The 21,712-nt window shown below is 44.5% G+C and overlaps 1 protein-coding gene across 2 annotated transcripts in view; it reads left to right on the top strand.

Moving 5' to 3' along the window:
• The first annotated feature begins 3,793 nt into the window (after window positions 1-3,793).
• LOC149370464 (uncharacterized) overlaps window positions 3,794-21,712 on the top strand; it is a 67,945-nt gene continuing 50,026 nt past the window's right edge. Inside the window, exons 1-2 of one of the 2 annotated variants that reach the window (XM_089561460.1) lie at window positions 3,794-4,745; window positions 20,363-20,506. In XM_089561460.1, the coding sequence (XP_089417586.1) occupies window positions 4,523-4,745; window positions 20,363-20,506 (367 nt within the window). In that variant the 5' untranslated portion in view covers window positions 3,794-4,522. Of the gene's footprint in view, window positions 4,746-10,440; window positions 10,666-20,362; window positions 20,507-21,712 lie in introns of those variants that run through there. The other variant, XM_089561468.1, reaches the window with a different exon arrangement.

Here is a 21,712-nt window from a genome sequence, read left to right as displayed (position 1 = left end):
ACCACGCAAACCTACAGCCACCTTTCCTTGGGGGGGTGTTGAATTTTGGGTCGCATTCTGATAAGCGAGCGAACATCGCTGTTTAACCCACTCATTGCAAAACCAATCCGACCCGTCTAATTTCTTGATTTGAACGAGCAGTTGCCGCACCCTGCAAATTATTTACTATTTCCCATTGCGGTGTGTGCTACTTTACATACAGGTTACATTATGAGGGGTTTTTGGGTAACAATAGCAGTTTAACTGCTTTCAGACCAGTGAGGAGACAAGGGCGGGAGTTGGTGTGCTGCATCGTTTATGGAATGAAAATACGCCGTGGAGAGAGCTTGTTTTAGTGCTCATTTAGCGCAGATAAACCACGCTCTACCTCTGCAAATATCTCCCAAAAAAAACAAAGAAACAATACCCCGCATGTTGTTTCGCGAGCGCGCTGTACGGCCCTGTGGTTTATGACAAACAGATGCCCGCTTGCGTGTCGCTAGGTTGCGTGGATACAGTTTAGCAAACAAAAATCTCCTTCCGCTCGCATTTGGAACGGGCATTTCTTTTTTACGCTTGTAATCATTTGAAAAAGTTCATATTGCTATAGTGGCAGGTGAGCGAAATTCCAGGATGCTTACTTTAGTAAATTCTGCTTGTTTGTCTAATGGAATGTGCAGGATACGAGATTCTGGTTGCCATTGAGTTTGAGTAGTAAAAGCGTACACGTTGCCGCCAGAGAAGAACTGCGCTTAGCGAGCATGTTAGGAAATGAGACCATACAGTCGAGGCTCGCAAATGACTAGGGTGGTTTCAACCGCCTGCTTTGTCTTAGAAGATTATGGTCTAGGGAACTAAGAGCATTCGGTGCCGAGTAGGCTCTGGAATCAGATCGCTTTCGGAGCCGCTGCTGTAAGGCTCGCCCAGCTACCGTCTCTCCGAGACGGCCAAGTTGCGTTAGTACCTTTTGTGAAGCGATAAGGCTAATGCTATTCATCACTTGTTTACAGTAGGTGTTCCGAGACCTGAATTTGGAACAGTTGGGGATAAGAGTTAATGAAAAATACTTAATTTGCGATTCGGTGATGACATTGCCTTGCGAAGTCCCTCAAAAGATGAGCTGCAAGGCATGATAAATGAGTTAGGCAGGCCGAACAGAAAGGTAGGTCTTAAAATTAACATGCAGAAAACCGTAGTAATGTTCAACAGTCTCGCAAGGGAACAGAAGTTCACAGTTGGTAGCGAGGCGCTAGAAATGGTAAGGAAATACGTCTACTTAGGGCAGGTAGTGGCCGCTGATCCAATAACTAGATGAATAAGAATATCGTGGAGCGCATATGGCAGGTACTTGCAGGTCATGAATGGCAGCTAAATGACATCCCTCAAGAGAAAAGTATACAACAGCTCTATATTACCAGTACTGGCCTACGGGGCGCAAACGTGAAGGATAGTGAAAAGGGTTCAGCTTAAGTTAAGGGCAAACAGCGAGCTATGGAAAGAAAAATGATAGGTGTAGCGTAAAGAGACCGGAAGCGGGCGGAGTGGGTGCGGGAACAAACGGGGGTTAATGACGTCCTAGTCGAAATAAAGAGGAAGAAATGATCTTCGGTCGGGCATGTAATGCGAAGGCAAGATAACCGCTAGTCCTTTGGGATAACTGAGTTGATTCCAAGAGAAGGCAAGCGTAGCAGAGGGCGGCAGAAAGGTAGTTGGGCGGCTGAGATTAAGAAGTTTTCGGGTTACAGTGGCCGGAGCTGGCAAAGGGCCGGGTTAGTTCAAGAGACATGGGAGAGGCATTTGCCCTTTCCCATCGCACACTTTCTCAAGGCACACGTCTGATTAATCGGAATAAGGAAAGAGCGCCAATCAGCCCCGCCACTTCTGCCCATACAAACATTGGCCTTCTCCCGACTAGTAGCGGACGAATGCGGAAAAGAACCGGGTCGGACCTGCCTTCTCTGAATTCCTACCTGGCCTGAAAATCCTGGTAATACCTATCAAGAGACGCTGCCACGTATGAGTCGGTGATGTCGCCGAGAGCACAGGGATTATTTCCGCGTGACAGAGGCAACTGGCTGCCACGCAGACTTCTCTCCTTCGGTGTCATGCTGGGCCCGATGGCAGAAATTTCCAGAAACAAACAGCCCGTCACCTCTAATTTATCTCTTCCAGTGAGAGGTCGATTTACACTTCCGCCTCGTGCGACAAACAAGCCCCAGATTCCCCAAATGCCTCCCGAACAAGTGCTCTTGACCATCCGAAATTTGGTTCACGGGCCAGTTGGGTGCACATGCTCGCACAGCTGGAATTACGCAAGAAAACAAAGACGTGAAAAAAGCATGAACATTGTGCACCTTGCAATTTAATTTCGTTGTCTGAACGGAGGCATATACAGAAAAACAGGAACAGAAAATTAAAAGCAATTTTTACACGTTATTATCCTCATTAGCTCAAAGAATGCTGCTCCTTTCATATAGAGAGCAACGAATTTCGCATTTATGCATTCCACCCGTTCTCTACATTTCAGGTTCGACATTTATTTCGTGCTATAACACCCGACGCCTCTCACCTTGCCTATCTCTGACAACTGTGTCGTCTCTCCTCGCTACTTAACCGATTTTGACTGCGGCTTGCACGCACATATTTATATGGAAATGTGCCTGAAATATTGAGGACCTGGCAAATCTCTTTCTCTTTTGCCGATTTTAAGGTTTTAATCTTTTGTGGCTGTTTTTCTGCTATAGCAAACCCGCGCAGCCGGTACGGCACTGCGAATGTTTCACTGTGGCGGCAAAAATTAATCACAAGTTGCCACCTACGCCACAACAGCAAAACCACTTTTTGAGCCATTACATACGCGTGATTGATTCATGGCATTTCTCGTTTTCCTGCGCTGTGCACTGTCTCATGAAACACGAGCGCACTGCGTGTGGCGTAAGCACAGCGCGGTCGTTCATGCCTCGAAATATTCTCGAGAGCCAGGGCCCTGAAAGTGCTGCAAAATTTATTCAACGTCCACTAGCCCGTATGTTGATGTGCTGCAGTCGCCGTACTGAATTCTGACACAATTTCCCTATTGGGGTTTTAACCTTTATTAATACTATACCTGCTTGAAGATGTCCAACCATATTTATGTTCAACCAGAAACATATATTTTCCTCGGTATCACATCGAATTTTTTTTCTGATTATCTATTTTTTTCTGATTATTTGAATGTCGTAACGCCTTTGTGCCAAAACTGTGTCTGACAACTGCAGCTGACATAGGCTGTCACTTGGAAAAAAACAGGGCAAGAGAAAGGGGGAGGCGGAAGCATATTTCATTACTGCACGTCTAGCCACAAAAAGCACCTGTGGTTCCTCAGCACTGACCTTTGTCTCTTCCTCATTGGACACGGGGCTTCGAGTAAACACCTCGCGCAAGGCTGTGAATAACGCAGAATTTGCTGAGGCGAAATAAAGCGCCAGCTTTATTTATTCATTACACGGGAACAACGCTCTATGGACACGCAGAGCCGGACCAGAGAGAAAGTCTTTTTATTAGTAGCAACTACTGAGCTAACAGCTGTCGCACGTGCTCAACATGCCGGGCTGAGCACCTGATCCACCCAAGCTACCCATGTGATTCTTTTTTTGAAACAAAAACATGTGGTTTCAAATCTGTTTCAACTCCATGTCATGAAGCAACCGCCCCAACTGCATCATACAAGCCTCAATACCTGGAGCAGGACACATAAGCATGCATTTTATAAAGAAAGCAGCTTCGCTTGGAGAGAGGGAGGGAGAGAGAAAACTTTATTTCAACAGGAATTCGGGGCACGCCCCAGGGTCCCCGCACGACCTCACTGCACTCTTCGCTTGGACATGTTCCTGCTGTCAGAAATATGCTTACGGCACCAAATAACAAAGCGCATTAGCACTGCTGTTAGCACATGCCATGCACTGGGTTTCGACACGACCGGCAACACCTAGAGTTAAGCCGAAAGCCGAGCTTGATACCATATGTCGGGCCTGGTCTGGGTCAACCGTAGCTATATAATGCTGTGTTAAACCTTTGCGTCTCAGTAATATTTATGTGGCAGTTTATAACAAAACGGCCTTGCTCCTTTTCTAGCATGCCTCGCGCTGTAGATGCGCATATGACGATAGGCTAGCCGCACCTGAGGCACAACACAGTTGCCGCAGCTGTGACGGTCGGCGTGCACCAGCTGCCACACACATACGCGGAAAGCCGGTTCGTCACGGCGCTTCTCAATTCTATACTGCAAAGCCTGGCATATCTGGTACCGCACAAAACTTCCACCAGCCAGCACTCGCATCATCCCCAAACAGAACAAACACGGAGGCTTCATTGCCGGCTACCTGCTCGCCCCGAATTCTTTCTCAGGCTTTCAGGACAAGCCAGCTCAAGAAGATGCGGAAAAAAATGTTCAGCCATTACGGTTTCTAGATTGTCCTACAGACGCCTTTGGTCCAACCGTCACTGCCTCAGGCGTCGCAGGGAAGAGTTCCTCCTGAAACCTCACCAGCCGCCAAGGAAAGCCATGACACCTCCATCAAAGGGAAAAGCGTCTGCCATCGCCAAAGTGCCATTGCAAGACCGTTGCTGGATAATACCCATTGTGGCTGCTAGCGCTGTCTTTCTGACCGCCATTATCGAATCAAGCCGAGGATACCTGTACGTTCTCTACATGGAAGAGTTCCAGGTAGACCACGCCGCGGCTTCATGGCCTGGCAATGCTTACCTAGCATCCGGACATCTTTCAGGTAAGAACAAATGTATTTTCAGGCAGCTAAAAAATCTCATAAGCGTGCGATAACAGACAAGCATTGTTGTGTGCCTTTTGTGAACATATTTCTCACATTCACTGTCGCTGAGTTCTTGGAGTATGAATAGACATCTTCAGTGGCGTTAAATTGCCACGAAGCTACGCGTCGCGCAGAACTGCAATTGACTCGCACTTTTCACAGCGTATTACTTCCCTGTTGAGCATCTTCACTGAATGCAACGACTGCAGTCAACGTTTGCGAATGCTTCCTGACACACGGTGGCCCTTATGAAGTCCACCACGGTGCAGGTTTGCTCGGCAAGGCACATGAATATGAAACAGCTTTGGTGGGAAAATACCAAACCATATGCGCAGAAACGGCAAGCGCTGTAGCGGTTTTCCGGCCTCCGCGCTTTCCCTTTGTGCGCTAGAAACCCAGTAACCCAGAGCCGCTCGCTCATCTTCCCTTTTCCCTGGCTTTACATGCGGCTCGTCTTGCCATCGTAGCTGTACCATTCAAGTGCTTCCTTGGCTCAGATTTAACATCTACTGCCTTGCAGGATCGTCTTTCCTCCAATTTTTTTCATTGCTGCAGTTACGTAACGTTACTCGTCTCAAGGGCACCATTAGTCTGAAAAAGTGTATTTGATTATCATATCCCCGTCATTCGTCCAAACATGTTACATTATGGAAGCGATTATACCATCAGACGACAGAACACTCCAGCCGCTACGACCTTTCGGGCAAGCAACCCACATGTAGTGTGTGTTCCCTTCCAGTGCCGGAACGAATTCTAATTGATTGCGGAATTATTCCTAGTATATTATGGTTTTTCTAGCACCCGGATACAACCCCGAATATCACTGCAATGTCCTTATAAATTCTTGGTGTCACTTCTGAAAGTCCCAGTAGAGTGATTCCACACAACAACATCAAAAGAGGAACTGGTGGAGCTCTTAAATGTACTTCATATTTTGTGTCTTTACAAGATAACCGGAATAAAAAGACTACGTCAGGATTTGCTCCGAAATTTTTTTCAAAAAGCAGATTTTTGATGACTGAGAAGTGATGTGCCACACTTGCGCGCATTGCGGTTTTGGCCTGCTTCCGTTATGAATAAATTAAAATATAATAATCGTGTGTGCATGAGCATTTTTAGAATGAAACTATGAACGCTTTAACCAACGCCTTGTTATTTTGTCCCTTTCAATAGCTTAGTTTTTTCGGCAGTTCGTTCATCTTGATCCAAGGAACAGCTTCCTGTCTATTTTGAAGGCTTTTTTCTCAAGAAAGAAGTGTGCCAGTGCTGCCCTAATTACCGTTGGTTCTGCGAAAATGTAGTTGTAAAACTACATAAGTTTATGCCAATATGTTTTTTTCTTAACTGGGTATACTGGTGCAAACATCAAAAAATTCAAAAACAACACAAACTTATGACAACGATATTTTGCAGCAGATCACCGTTGAAAAAGAAAAAAACATGGTGAATCCTATTGACGCAGTAGAGGTCACAGCATTCCGATGGAGGAAAGGAAAAAGTTTGATTGACACAGTGATTGACGATGTAGTCGCCTCCGCTATTCCACGGCTGCGTTGGTTGCGCGCAGCGGGCCGGGCCTGCCCCATCAGCTCCTGCTGCTGTGCGAGGTGCGAGCTGGAGAGCGTGTCCTCTCTCTTCTCGATCGTTGGTTCATCTATCTCCTTGAGATCTGAGTTTTCTTGACGCTCCCTTATCATATGAAAGAAATTGGCACTGGCTGTGCAACATGTTTCACGCAGTGGTGACTGCAGTCGGGCGAGCAGGAAAGCAGCGAGAATGTCTACGAAACGAAACTCTTTATTCGGACTGACTTGCGCCCGCAAAGAACTGAATCACTCGGCGGCGACGTAGCAACAAGCGTGCTCGGCGGTCGTCGAACAGAATGCCCGCCGCTGTCGGCCGTCCTCTTTTTAAAACCGATAGCGAACATTCGAGATAAAACTTGGAAAGTTACTAGAACGTTCTGGCGCAAAGTAGAATCGGCTCCGCCTGGATGCGATCAATCGAGATAAATCTAGGCGCGTCTTGCGTCACAAACGAAGCGATAAAGCGGCGTATCGGCAGCATTGAAGCATGAACAAACAAACACTGCAAACAAACGCTACAAAGATTCGCGGCAATATGCATACAGGTCTGATTCTTCCGATTAAATTTTCGTCAGTATAAGTTTGGGTTTAAGTTGGTGTTGGTTTTGTAGACTCCTAAGCGTTATCTCTTCCTCCTTATTTAATCCCGTATGTGTAGGGGGTATTTCGGACTACTCAGCCTTTGATGTCCAATTTCTTGAAACGTGTTGAGAGGGCCTTTATTTTGCGCAGGCAGCCGCTCATGATCTCGGATGCGCGGGGCAAGTATGCAAGTCTCGGCACACCGTTTTGTTTTTAGCAGTCTACGACATATGTGAAATGCGTACAAATTTTACAAAGAAACAGAACGACATATTAACTGCTTAAATACGATTTTTTAATCGCACTGGGCCTAGCGCGATTCCTCCCTCCCGCTCTACACCTCGCTTCTTCGTCATTTGCTTCGCATCAATATGGTATGTCGTGTTTGGTGTTCATATACTGCTTACTGACGGTGAGAGACGCCGTAGTTAAGGATTCCGGGTTCCTTTCTACCACTAGGGGCTCATAACCTACACTGACATCTCACAGCATGCAGGCATTTATCGCAGTTCACCTCCACCGAAATGCGGCCTATATTCCATCCTTCGACTTTGATTATACATAGAGAGGTTAAAGATAAGTGGAGAAATGCAAATTTTGAAAAATATTGAGCGAAAAGAGCTAATTTAAAAACATGTCGGCAGCTGCTTGATTAAAAAGAAGTTTTTGAGTTCCAAAAGTTTTTCACACTAGTCTGAGGCCGCACGACACCTTCATTCATGTAGACGTGAAGTTTCATGCAGACCCGGTGTGACATGTACAGTTCCCAAGGTTATTCTGTTGATGACCTCGACGCACCGCATGCAAGACTGAACGCCATGGAAGGAGCGCACTGTCATCCATTCTTCCTTCTTCAAGTTGCGGACAGAAGCCTCTTCTTTCTTCTAGATGTATCTAATGCACACCTTTGAGTTTCTACAGTACAACACTCATCACGTCTTTGGCTGCGCGAATTGCGCTTTCGGAGTTTTCTCTCAGGTTTCGGAGCATTGCTAGGGGGTGCTTTACGAGTCGTCGAATTCGGTCGCATGCGTTCTTTCTATGTCCAGTTGTGCAGAACAACCATTAGGTACAGCACAATCGCCCTTTCCAAGGTCATTGAGCTGGTACCTATGCCGGAAATGTATGGCCGCTCCATCGCTGACATATTCATTCATTCATTCATTCATTCATTCATTCATTCATTCATTCATTCATTCTTTTTTATTTACACCAAAAAGATGTGGGTAGGCACCGGCAAAAAGCGAAAAAATTTTCGCTTTAAATCCGCCGGCGCCCCCCTCATGTCAGATGCGAGTTCACCGCCAAGCTGCCGTCTCTCCTCTCTCTTGCTTTTTCTAGAGCAGACCAGGCGTAAGCGAAGTCCCGGCGAGAATCGTCACTAAATATGTTGAAACTGTGCACAGATTTTTTTCTCCGTGACAACACGTAAATAATAATGCGTGCTTTTTTTGGCCATGGTACGCCTGAAACCCGTCGCGAAGCACTAGTACAGTTCTTAGCAAAGTCGAATTTAGATACTTTCCCGCCACGCTGCGGGCACTGCTTTTGTACGTGGAAGGCTTTGTCTTGTACCTCTTCAAAACCACCTATGAAAGAGGGATATAGTATCGCCCAGATTTTATAAACATCGAAGACGAGGAGCCTCCTGAGAGCTACGTAGTGTGCCGTCTGCCGAGCCTTGCACAAGGGTCTCATTGGAGAGGTTTTACAACGGCAGGGTTAAAATTGTGCAACATGTTCTCAACGCTTAGTATGGGTAAAATACGGAAGAATACGTGGTGAAATTGAAGAAAAACTGAAGAATTTTTTTTGCACGTGTCGTCCGAAGATTGGCTCACTCTCTACTTCAAGTCTGCGCACCTGTACGTGGTTATCCATAAAACTTATTACCATGAAATTCTGCTGCTTAAGGCACACTTTTTTTGTGCAGAACAGACCGTATACTTATAGTCGCTATGTCATATTTATTTCTTGGCATAAACACCTTCAAAACAGATAAAAAACGTTTTTTGGGGGCAAATTTGACAGAATTTAGAACAGAAAAATTTTTGAAACATAAAAACCAACAAGAGACAACTTCGGGGTCTAAATTTTAAAGTTTTCACGTATCTTTGGTTATTACATTTTATTTTTTTCATCGCCATAGTTTGCAAGAACAGCAAAGCGCTCAAGTGGGACACACCATCTCTTCGTGATCAAAACTTTTCTGTACTTTGAAAACATATTTCGGCGCAGATCCAATCGCAGGTCACTTTATTCGAGCCATGTGGCATTTTTATGTAAAAATATCCGATAGATTTAGTAGGCTTACCAGTTACCTATTGAATGATTTTAACTAGTGCCACCTAGTAATGCTCTGGTGGCCCTCTACGCGGTAAACCCCCGCGTTGATGCAGTGGTGGAGGGGTTAAGGCGCCCTGCAGCTGAGCTGCAATTCCTGAAGTCCAATGCTTCCTGCAGCTTCTGCATTATCCTTGATGCAACGCCCGTGGCTTCTGTTTAAACTTAATCCGCAGCCGGTCACTACAGGCTGTCTCAAGCCCCAAGTGCCCTTTCGAGGTGTTATCAAATCAAATCAAAGCAAAACAAATTTACTTTCCAGTAACTGGAAGGCTGCCTGGGCTAAAAGTTGTACAAACAGCTTGACAAAGGCCCAGCAAATTGAATGGCATGGCAGCAGCAAACAGAAACGAACGAACAATTCATGAACAATACAAAAGTTGGCATAAAAAAAGCTTATAAACGCATACATTGATATAACATCTCAGATCTTAGATAATCGAGATATGAGATGCTCGTTATGTGTCCGTTAAATTTGACCGCATGGTACAAAATGTAGGCATTTTCTTCCACGGAATTAAGGCGAGTGGAATGCGCGCGGTGGTGTCTTGAGAACCACTTTTGGACTGTGAAAACGAGGAAGGTGGAAGAGTAGATGTTCGGTTGTTTCTTAGAGTCTGCAATGGTCGCACACTGAAAACTCAGCCATTAAATTTTGAAAGAAAACGTAATTGTGAAATTTAAATCCAGCCATAAGCGACATAACGGTGTTCGTTCAGGAGTGGCCTTGTCAGACACTAGCTGGAGTTGCAGGGTTAGGCCAAAGTTGTACAGCTGGGGACCCAATATATGAACGCAGAGTTTCCTCAAGCCAATAACCTGCGGTGAATGAACACATGAAACTCCGTTTATGCGTCAGCTCTCGGCAATGTAATGTAGACGTACTCTGCTCGCTTAAGGTCTCGTAAAGCTGCTGTGAAGCAACGTCCCACAAATAACATCAACGTGACATGGCAGACACTGGAATGTAATATCTCTGTTTTCAAAAGCGGCCTACATGCCGTAATGAAGTTTAAAGGCCAGGAACGCCAGCCTTCAAATTTGAGAAAGCCGCCCTTATTTCGAATGACTGCTGCCTTACACAATGGACAGCAATACGAAGGACGGCAAAATCGCACCTAGTGGAAGTTCTGGATGAAACATGAAGCTGCTTTGTGAGCAGTAAGTCGTCTGACCACCACTGCAAGATCATCATCAGCCCAACTACGTGCAATGCAGGACAAGAACTTCTCTTGTGTGCTTCCAGTTAACCCTGTCCTATGGCACCTGCGGCCAACTTATCACCGCAGTGTTCCTATCTCATCCGTCGACCTGGTTCTCTCACGCACCCATCTACTCTTGTCGTCTCTTGGAATCCATTCGATTACGTAAGGAACCATCGATGATCTTGCCTGTGCATTGCATGCCCTGCCCAGGCCAATTACTTTTTGATGTTGATCACGACATCATTAGCCCTCGTTTGTTCTCTGATCCACTGTAGTCTCTTCCTACTCCTGGAGCTAAATCTATCACTTTCCATAACTTGCCGCACTGTCTTCGGTTCCAGTCTAACCCTTTTCGCTGGCATCCACGTTTCTACTTCGTAGTTTAGTAGCGGAAAGATCCACTTGTTTTATTCTTTCACCTCAACGGATTTTGGTAAAATGCAATTGATCGCCTTAGAGTTCCTGCCAAATACTAAATAATTAGGAGAATGAGAAAGGAGTGCCTTTCTCATCCTCATAATTATTTCACTCTCGTGGTCCATATCTGCGCTCATTACCTGCCCTCATTAGATGTATCCCCTTGGTACCACTTTGACACTTTTGCTGCGTATCTAAAATGTTATTCTTTTCCAGACTGTTCAAATTATTTTAGCCAATGCACGGTGATAGAAAAGTCTTTTGTGATGCTCAGTAATTCATTACGCTAAGGACAGCAGACAACAGTGATAATTATCAGGGAGAGCACCACACCCGGGCAACTCTTAGACAAGACCATCTGGACACTACAGGAGTGGATTCAATATATATGTCTTGCTTTTAGAATTTATAGTGTGATCTACTTCAAGGCAAGTGTTGCGGTTCGCTTTAAAGGCAATATCTGGCAAGGCGAGGTCCTCTTAAAACTAGCGCAAATATTGCAGGAGAGATAAAGGCACTGTTCTCGATGTAGATTTCATTCGAACCGGAGTTTGCCAGACATAAAAAGCTTTTGAAAGTTCAGCATGTGGCCCCTTCCCTACAGTTTAGCACAATAGTATTGAGGCGTCTGACATGTCCAATATGCACTATAAGCACGTCCACGGACCAGCATGTCCGGTGCGGTGGTGCTGTCCAATAGCAATTGTTTCCGAGATGAACACGCTCGGAGGAAGTCCCAAATCTATGCGAATGACAGGCCTTGTATTTTCCATAGAGCATGCAAGTGGTTCCTGTAAATCGACCCACTGGCAATAATCACTTGCATGCTCTCTGGCACGAAAGGCACTTGCACGCTCACCGGAATCTCTTGCATGCTCTAAGCCACGGAATTCCCTTGAGTGGAGCGTCAGCAAAGTAACATTCCGATGTATGATGCCCCAGCTTTTTCCACCGAACAAGCTCATTAAGTACGCAACAATGCTTAGCTTCTTTTCTAAGCAGGCACAGTTGGCGCTGCATCGACGATGGTCAGTAATGAGGGCCTTTCAAAGCGACAAATGGGGACCTCGTAGTACCTTTTCTATAAATGATTCTGAAAACATGCAAGGAAGGTGAAGGAAGGTGCATGAAATAATAAGAAGCAGTGGTCAGTTTGCAAAAATTTTGTCATTCGCTGAGAAAGGAACTGCAGGAACTCAAGAACAAAGCCCGCGGATTGGAAATCTGACCCCGAAGTATCGCTTGAGTGATAACAAAGATGTAATAAATGTTGTTATGCGTGGTGGCCTTTAGTAGTAGCATGCTGGCGAGAGTAAAACACAATATGTATGAATAAAAATGTTGTCTACGCACAGCAAATTCATTTGTCATATGTGGGCGGGACACGTTATATTTAAAATCGTCTTTAAATTGTAGGTCTCATGGCCTGAAGTACACAATTCAAAAGGTCGGCTTTCCCGTATTCAATCCTGTAGCAATTGTACGACTTGCAATTACCCAAACACACTGAAGGTATTTTATTACAATGAACGTTCACATGGCTAAACTATCGAAACGAGACAGAAAGACTGAAACTTATGAGCCTTCAAACTAAAAGAATACATCCCGAAGGTCCCCTGGAAACAAAAAAAAACAGAAGTTCACTTTTTTGACCTTTTCTGAAAAGTGCATCAGCTCCTTGCGCTTTTTTTATATCGAACCCGAGCTATCAAGATTGTGAATTAAGTACAAATATTAATATCATCGTTAGGAAAGTTTGTCAATGCATTATTGTCACCATTACACCAGATGCCCGACAGTCTGTATACTTCTGCTTTCCCTAATTTTATCTCTGCATTCAAATTAGAATAGCAATCGAGCAAAGAGCATGCTTAGACTTAGCCATTAGCAACTTGTCGCTAATTGGCGGCAGTATTTCGCGCATCGGCAGTTTACACACTCAATCGCGAGATTTCATGCGTAACTTTTCAATAAAATATATTTCTAGTGTGACAAAGTTTTGGTATTGTCACACAAGGCTAGAATATCCCCATATATTATTGAGTCAATACCTTTCGGGTGAGCGTTTGAAAACTATAGTTCTGCCCTAGTGGCCGTGGAAGTACAAAGTTCTTTTCGAACAATATTTCGCCCACACAGAACTTCTGAATTTTTCTGAACTACCTTGCAGACATTACAACCCTCTCCTTACTTTCTTTGTCCGGGACACGTCCCACTTTCTTCGAACAATAGACTCAGGTAATGACGAAGCCATTATTCTAACAGATAGCACACCTGTTACACTTGATGTCATCGTTTTGTGCAGAAATATCCTCCTTAAATGAAGGGACCAACACGCTGTCGAACGCTCGAACTGAAAATCCACACTCGCATCAAACTGAAGTCTATCAATCGCTACTTCAATTGGTACTCATGCCCAACTGCTTTTAGTGTGATTCTTATTACCTTCAAGTATTGAGAACTAGTACGGGCACTCTGTTCTCACCGACTTATGCGAACATTTTTATGGAGCTACTTGATTCTAAACTTCTAAGTTCATTCTTACAAAACCGCTCATATACATTCCTTGCTTAGGCAACATTTTTTATGGTATGGAAACACGGGTCTAAGGCCCTGAAAGACCTCGTCTCGGACCTTAATTCGTGCCACTTTAGCAATATATTTACCTTCCATTACTAGAAAACACGTCAATTTTCGCGACACTACCGTCCGTTTAGAAGATAGCCAGCTTAAACCAGCTTAGCCAGCTTAAAGTCCTCTACAGGAAGCCTAAAGACCAACATGAGTGGTTCGATTTCAATGGGCATCACCGAACACACAGTAAGCAAGACATATTTGTAGGACAGGCAAAGCGCCTGAGAAGAATGTGTACCGACGTCGACGACTCTTTGAAACACCTTTACACACTGAAAAGCATCCAGATCGATAGGAACCATCTCCAGAACTCTGTTAACAATTCTTTTCAACGAGAAATAACTCTAAAACGATGTGTAAGTATTTAAAGAAAACAAAAATTGGACAATGAGTGGCCTCCTGCGGTTATAATGAAATACTCGAACGATCTTCCGAACATAAAGAATATTCTGGGGAAATACCACCTTATATTAACAAGCAACGAATGTGTTAAGAAACACGTACCACAACCCTGAGAGATAACCTAGTACACGCTAGGCTGGATAAGAATCCCCCTCCAGCATTAAGCGCATCCTCTCTGCATAGTTTCAAGACAGTCAAACATTTACAAAGCGACACTACTGTTGGAAACACGGCAAGCGACTTCATCTTCCATATAAAGACTTGTTTTAACTGCGCGTCGCCTGATACAATCTACAAGCTGCAACGCTCCTGTTGACAGAAACAATATATCGTAGAAACCGGGCAAGCAATGAGAGCCAGAATAAATGGTCATTGAGCTGATACAGCAAGGAACATACAGACGGTAGTGTCGTAACATTCTGATCAACACTTAATCAACAATAGTCACAACATCGATGAACTTAATATACTCATTCTTCAGTCAGGCTTCTAATCCGCAAGGACAGAAATTACAGTAAAACATTCCTAATGCACAAACTTAAAGCCTTAAAACCAGCATAAATCCACATATGCAAAGAAAACTTACTTTCTTAGGTACATTCCGGCACTGGCGTAAATATTTCTAAATGTCTTGCACGCGGTCAGAGCATTGCCTAGTGCTTCGTAACTCCGCTTTATCATTTCTTTCTACCTGCCCATTTGCCCTAACCCGTCCCTTTCCCCCTGAGTTACTCTTTCTTTCCATCTTTCTTTTATCTGTTTAATTTATTATTCTACCTTTGCCTTATGCCCTGCACTCCCTGCTATCATTTCTTAAGAATCCTTGGCTTCCTCATTCCGTCCCCTCCCCGCCTGCCTTTCGCGCTTTCTCTGAACTAGCCCCAATTTCCTCTTTCTGCTTCAATTTCCTTTTGTTGTTGTTTTTTGTCCCCCCCCCCCCCTCCGGTATTTCGTTCCTCCATGCTGCTTAAATCTATTATCTGAGCTTTTCAGGTCAACGCAGCCAGTCATATCAAGCCATCTGTCGCAGCTGAACACACAGCCTTTCAATCCCGCGTTCGCTCTCTCCACGCTCGACAGCCGCGGATTCCTTTCTGCTGGGCTGGCCTTTCCACAGTTTTGCTGGCCAACCAGTTAATCCTCCTTGGCAGCCAACATGCCTCTACAAGACTCACACTCCTCACCTTAACACCCTTCTCGCTTCATGCCGTCCTGCCTTCAACGGGCCTTCCTCGTCGGAGTGAAGACCATATTTAAATCCCGCCAATGATGAACACTTTGCCCAGGCGAAGACTAAGTCTTCTTGTCGAAACGTTGGCAAGCACCGTGAGGCTTTCCCTTCCGTTCTTCACTTTGTGGTCCCTGGTCACTACTTTGGAATAAGATGGTCACCATACAATTTTCTAGGTTTTTTTTTTCAAGTTACATATCAACGCCGTAATGTCTGCTTTATGTCAGTGACAGTTCCGGTGAAGTCGATTTTTTTCTGAATCTAGGGTCAAATTGTGCAGGCACTGAACTACTTTACAATATGTGAACAAAATTTTTCTACCGCATGGTTAGTAACGACTACACCTAGTTGCAACTCTCTCAGATAAAGCTCAATCTGTTTTAAACACCTGCCATTTATAGAACACTATGCAGAAACTACAGCCCTAAACTGCTGTTACATATTGAAACTTTTACATAGTAGATTATATGGAAAGCTGCCTGATTTAATTCGGTGACACTGACGCCTGCATCCTGTGGGACCCTTTTAAGCGCATGTGCCGTTACTGCATTGAAAACTTTGTGCCGAGCAAACGAAAGAAAGTAAACAAACAGAGTCCATGGGTGAAGCGTGACATCATACACCAGAAGCGCAAAATAAAACGATTAAAAAAGCAGCGAGTGCAACCTTCCATAATCAAGAACCTACAGGAGAATCTTTCACATTCAGTCTGCGATTCCAAAAATTAGTGGTTTGGTTTATGGGGTTTAACATCCCAAAGCGACTAAGGCTATGAGGGACGCCGTAGTGGAGGGCTCCGGGAATTTCGACCACTAGGGGTTCTTTAACGTGCACTGACATCGCACAGTACACGGGCCTCTAGAATTTCTCCTCCAAAGAAATTCAACCGCCGCGGCCGGGATCGAATCCTCGTCTTTCAGGTCAGCAGTCGAGTACCATAACCACTGAGCCACCACGGCGGCCCAAAAATTAGTACTTCAGTACGTCTCTACCAAACTTTATAAAGAATGCACCAGAAAAGTTCTGGAATTAACTGACCGGAAAAAAAGGTGGTTGTGACACAAATATCACTCAACAGTTCCATAATCACAGACCAGAGAGCCATTGCGCAGCATTTCAATACATATTTTCAAAGCGTCTTTTCGAATTCCAGTTCATGTACACCAATAGTCGCACAGTTTCATGACACCCAAGTCAATTTTGTTTCTTACGCTGAGATATTTTGTAACCTACTGAACATTAAAACCAAAAACCCATGTGGCCCTGATAACGTTCCGAACATTTTTCTGCGAAGATATGCCGAATCAGTTGCAAAGTTTTTGTATGTACTACTTCAAGCATCCTTGCGAACTGGGAAATTTCCTGGTGACTGGAAGACCGCCCGAATCATCCCTGTACCTAAGAAAGGAGATAGTTTAATGCTATCAAACTACCACCCAATCTCCCTTATTTCAACTTGCTGTAAATTAATTGAACACGTCATTCCTGATCGAATAAATGAATTCCTAAATCGGCACTCCATTTTATCCAAATTACAGCGTGGTTTTCGTAAAGGATATTCAACCGTAACCCAATTAGTAACAACCGTTCACTCGATTGCATTGACCATAGACAGTAATCGCCAAGTTGACCCAATATTCTTAGATTTTAGCAAGGCTTTTGACAAAGTCGCTCATGATAAATTAAAAATTAATTCTAAAGCTTAAATCTATTGGCCTTCCTGAGATATTAGTTACCTGGATTTCCGACCATTTAATTAACCGTAAGCACAGTGTCTCTATTGATAGAGAGGAATTGGACGCTCTTGCAGTCACTTCTGGAATGTCTCAGGGGAGTCTACTCGGGCCTTTATTGTTCTTGGTGTATATAAATGACATCGTCGACACAACTGTTCCAGGCGTAGAGATTAGTTTGTTTGCGGATGATTGCTTGCTGTACCGAGATATTACATGTTCTAATCACCAGGTTGACCTAAATACCTCTCTAACTAACATCCTTGCATGACGCCAGAAATGGGAGATGGCCTTAAACAAAGAAAAAACAAAGCTCCTTCGCGTGACACGTAAAAAAATATTTTGACCACAGGTATCATCTCGAACAAACACCAGTACAGAAAGTTTCCAGTTTCAAATACTTAGGTGTAACATTAACTAAATATCTGTCCTGGAATTCACCTGTGGAAAATATCTGTTCGTCCACCTTTCGCAAACTATATTTTTTAAGAAATAAACTTTCCAAAGCCCCGCACAGGTTAAACTTCTCGCATTTAACTCACTAATTAGGCCTAAACTCGAATATGCATGCGTGGTGTGGGATCCTTATACCAATACCAATATTTAAAAAATTGAAAGATTCCAAATTAAAGCCGTAAGATTGTTTTATTCTAAATTTTCACCCTTTGATTTTTCGTCAGAGCTAATGAAATCTAACCGTATCCAAACTCTTGAGGAAAGAAGAAAAAATATTAGACGAGAATTTCTTTCCTTGCTCATAAATAACAAATTAGCGCTTGATCCTGCACCCTATTTACGTTTTCAGCTACACGCATCCCACGTCACCATCATCCCGGTTCACTTACCCCGTACTTTGCTAGAACTGACACTTTTAAATTTTCCTCTTTCCCGCGTACCATCATCGAGTGGAATTCACCGACACGGTAAATGGCAGCGCATAGTCATCCTGCATGGCTTTTTTCATTTTTAGTTTTTCTTTTTGTTTTACTTGTTGGCCTTGAATCTGTAATATATAATATGTATTTGTTCTGCTTGGATCTGCAACATGATCTGCAGTATAAAATAAATAAAAAAGAATAAAAATAACATATAATGATGTTCAAGGAAGGAAGTCAAAGAAGCTCATAGGTGATCAAGTAATGGAAGCATGAAATATGAAAAAAGTAACTTACTCCTTTGAGCGACAAGTCATTGTAAAGGGAGAGAAAACTGGCAGTGCAATTGCTTATTCATAATAGCGGGTAACTAAGGCTGTCCACCCAGGTACGACTCTCTATCAAGAAGCGGATAGACGATGCCAATGTTCACATCAGCAAACTTAACGTGGAGGCAGTTTTTGTGCGTAGCATATTGCAATCACTCACTTCAGCCCTTGGGCGCGGCCTGGCGCCACCAAACCACGTGACGTTACGTCACGTGGTTTCGTGACGTCACGTCACGTGGTGACGTGACGTCACCAAACTACGTGAAAAAAAATAAAAAAAAAACAATAAAGGAAAAACGGAGGGGAAAAGCAGAAAAAAACAATAAAAAGGACTACTGAGCATGGTGGCGGTTGCCACCGCCTCGTTTCAAAGGGGGCGCTCCTACCCATCCATCCATCCATACGTCACGGAGGAAAAGCTGCTGAGAAAATCGAGTGCCGCCAAGCAATACCTCGCGCAAAAAGACCGCGCAATATGCAACGCATTCTTGGCTTAACCAAGCTAAGCCTGGGCATATTTTATTTCAAATGATCTCGTTCAGGACAAGAGTCGTTCGTCAGTCTTGCCTGTTACCCTAAAAGTGGAGGCGGATCTGGAACAAGCATCCGCACACTTTTAAAGCACCTCTGATTGATTTTAAGGTTTTTGACACGATGTCGCACGGCTGGAAAATCGAAAGGCCGCTGACCGCTCTTAGATTCTCACTTTTCTATCAGTGCGACTATTTGCGGCTGTCACTTTTCGACCAAGGCGGTAGCTCAGCCTTCGCGACTCGCGAGTGTTAATAGGCTTTAGGCCAGCTCACGTTTCCAAGGGCAGCCTGCAGAAACGCTCATTCATGGAAGAGGGCTTTCGCTGGCTTAACCTTAGTACGGAAAACAAGGCGTTTAGTCACGCTGTTTAGCCGTGAGTGTCCATCCCTGGATCCCAACATATTTTCTTCTATGACACAATTGTACTGTAGACAAGGAAAGAGAAGAGAAATGCCCGTTATGACATACATGACGGAAGCCAATAGTCACCAAAATCAAGGAGCATAGCAGATATTTTTTTTTAATTTGTGGTGTTCATAAATTTGGCCATCAGAAGAAAGAAATACATGTAACCAGTGGGCTCTGAACCCATGAAATTCGAATTTCACGCCCGGTGCTCTAGGAATTCAGCTACGGCGACTTTTTTTTCTTTCGTGGTGTTTATTCTACATGGTTTGGTAGACTTTACAGAACTTTACAGAGCGGCTAGGGAGAGGCTATATACGTGGCACAAGCATGATAGAAAATATAACAGAACTAAAAGGCCGGCAAGGATATACAGCGCATCAGGAGATAAAGCCAATCCGGTAAAAAGTCCTATTCTTTGTAATTGTCCGTTACCTGCAGCAACATTCGGCTAAACGGAATTCTGGGCGAAACAACAGGTTCAACGCTGCGGTCTTGCATGCGCGTTTTCCAAAGGTTATGAAGTCCAATCAGAAGAATCATATCATAGGATTTCGAGTCAGGTTGGGGGCTAAAGCAACGGCTGTTAGTCTTGAGCAAAATAGTGGTTTGAGCTAGTTGGTACATCTTCAAAATTTCACCAGCCCTGCGACTAGGAACAAGAACAGAGAAGGGAGACAAGGACAAGCGCTACTAACAACTGAAAGTTTATTTGAAAAAACACAGATTATAAGCACACAACTGACAACCCAAAGCGCCTGTTAGTCTTCTGCTTTCGGGAATATTTATGTCTAGTGTAACCGAACTTTGCCGGTGTTCACCCACACCACCCTCATCCAAAGTGGCGTACCTAGTGCGCCGTTTATTAACGCGAGTGGCACGTTGGAACATGATCGAACGGTAAGGACGGAAGCTGTGCGAGAACCCTCTAATGCTACCTACGGCATCAATACTGCCAGATTCGAGACCCTCGCTAGCTATTGCGCACACAAGGAAAGGGCAAAAAGAGGCACCTTATGTCATACATGACGGAAGCCAGTAGTCTCCGAATCCAAGGAGCATAAGGGGTGTTTGCTTTTTTGTACTGCAGTTATCCATACTCGATTTAACGATAGACCTATCTTATGCGCCATGCTCGCCTTTCACTTTATTCAAGGGAATAACGCAAAACCACAATTGAGAATCCCTGCTGCGTTCGTATCGGCTAATATTCTCATGCCGTGTATTTTCAGTTGTACGCACAGTCCGCCTGTGTTGAACCAATGAACAGTGCCATCGTGTGGCCTTACTCTGCCGCAGGCATGTTGGTCGTCGTCCTCCAGGGGAAGCTGTCTGTGTTCGTCATCACGCTGCTGGTTGTCGGGGGCTCATCGGCCGCAGTGGTGGCGGCCGCCTTCTGCCCGGACATGGTCTGCATGTCGGTCACCCTGGGTGGCATATACGGTGAGCAGGGGACAGAGTACACAGTCATGTATCAAATATACAGTGCACTCTTTCAGTGGATGTCGCCTTTTCTAAATAATTTTCGCCATCATCGCGAGGTTTACCTCCGCTGTGCAGCAAAGGTATGTCTCATTAGTCTTGACTCGCACACCAGCCTTGGCTTCCACATGCCAGCTGGTAGCTTAAATTTATACCCACCTGACTCTTCGCACTTCCCGCGAAGTGCCATACGCTTGGTAGGACCCCCTTGCTTTTCGACGAGAGAACCGGCCCGGTTCTATTTTCTGTTCTTTATCTCAGCTAGAATATCATTAATTATGCTGGTTCCCTAATCCACGTGCCTGTTTTGCTGTCGTTTGTGTTACCGGTATTTTTCTTTCCATATCTTGCGGTGTACTCCGTGGCTCGTATCTTAAACTTTTTCATTAGGCTTCAAGTCTTGGCCACCAAAGTAAGTACTGTCAGGGAATTTCTGTGCGCGCCTTCTTCTGACGAATATACAAGAGCTGCCCTTCATACCTTGATAAACCCCACAGAATATACCACACTCTTGGTTATTCTGCCATCCAGCCCTCGAGATCATCTTTGACTACAATGCTTATGCAGCTTGTTTCAGCTAATTCTGAATTATTCAAATACAGTTTTTCAGTTAGGAGCGCTCTTTCTCACTCAGTTAGGGGAGCGCTCTTTTCAGCATATGATTGCCAGCGGTATAGTACGTCAGACTATAGCTAAAACGTCTTAAATATCAAGCGGTTTAAGAAACACGGAAGCGTTAACTTTTGATGTGCTACTGTTAGACTCCTTATGTATTTAGAGGCGTGTAGCCCACCGTATCCAAAACCCAGAACAAATTTCACCATTTCGAAAACGTGATTACCCTCACCACCGTGGCTCAACAAATTTGGGCAATTTTTCGCGCGCCTACGCACAGCGAACAGCAACATCCATGAAGAGTCATCAATAAGTGGCAGGCGTACCCCCTGACAATCTGTGCCTCACCAGCGCTGCAGTCCTCACCGCTCCTCGGCACTTGGCTGTTCCAGCGTGGGTGGGGCAGAGATTGTCATGTAACACGTACGCCACTTATTGAAGAGACATCATGGACGTCACTGTTCGCTGTCCGTAGGCGTGCGAGGAATAGCCCGGATTTCTTGAGCCAACACGCACGAAGAAAAAAAAACAGGCAACGAAAGCAATGTCCAA

Source organism: Amblyomma mixtum, chromosome 1 (assembly GCF_055824585.1).
Source record: "Amblyomma mixtum isolate Tamu chromosome 1, ASM5582458v1, whole genome shotgun sequence".
In the NCBI taxonomy this organism is placed as follows: Eukaryota; Metazoa; Arthropoda; class Arachnida; order Ixodida; family Ixodidae; genus Amblyomma; species Amblyomma mixtum.
This window is presented reverse-complemented; position numbering and strand designations above follow the sequence as displayed.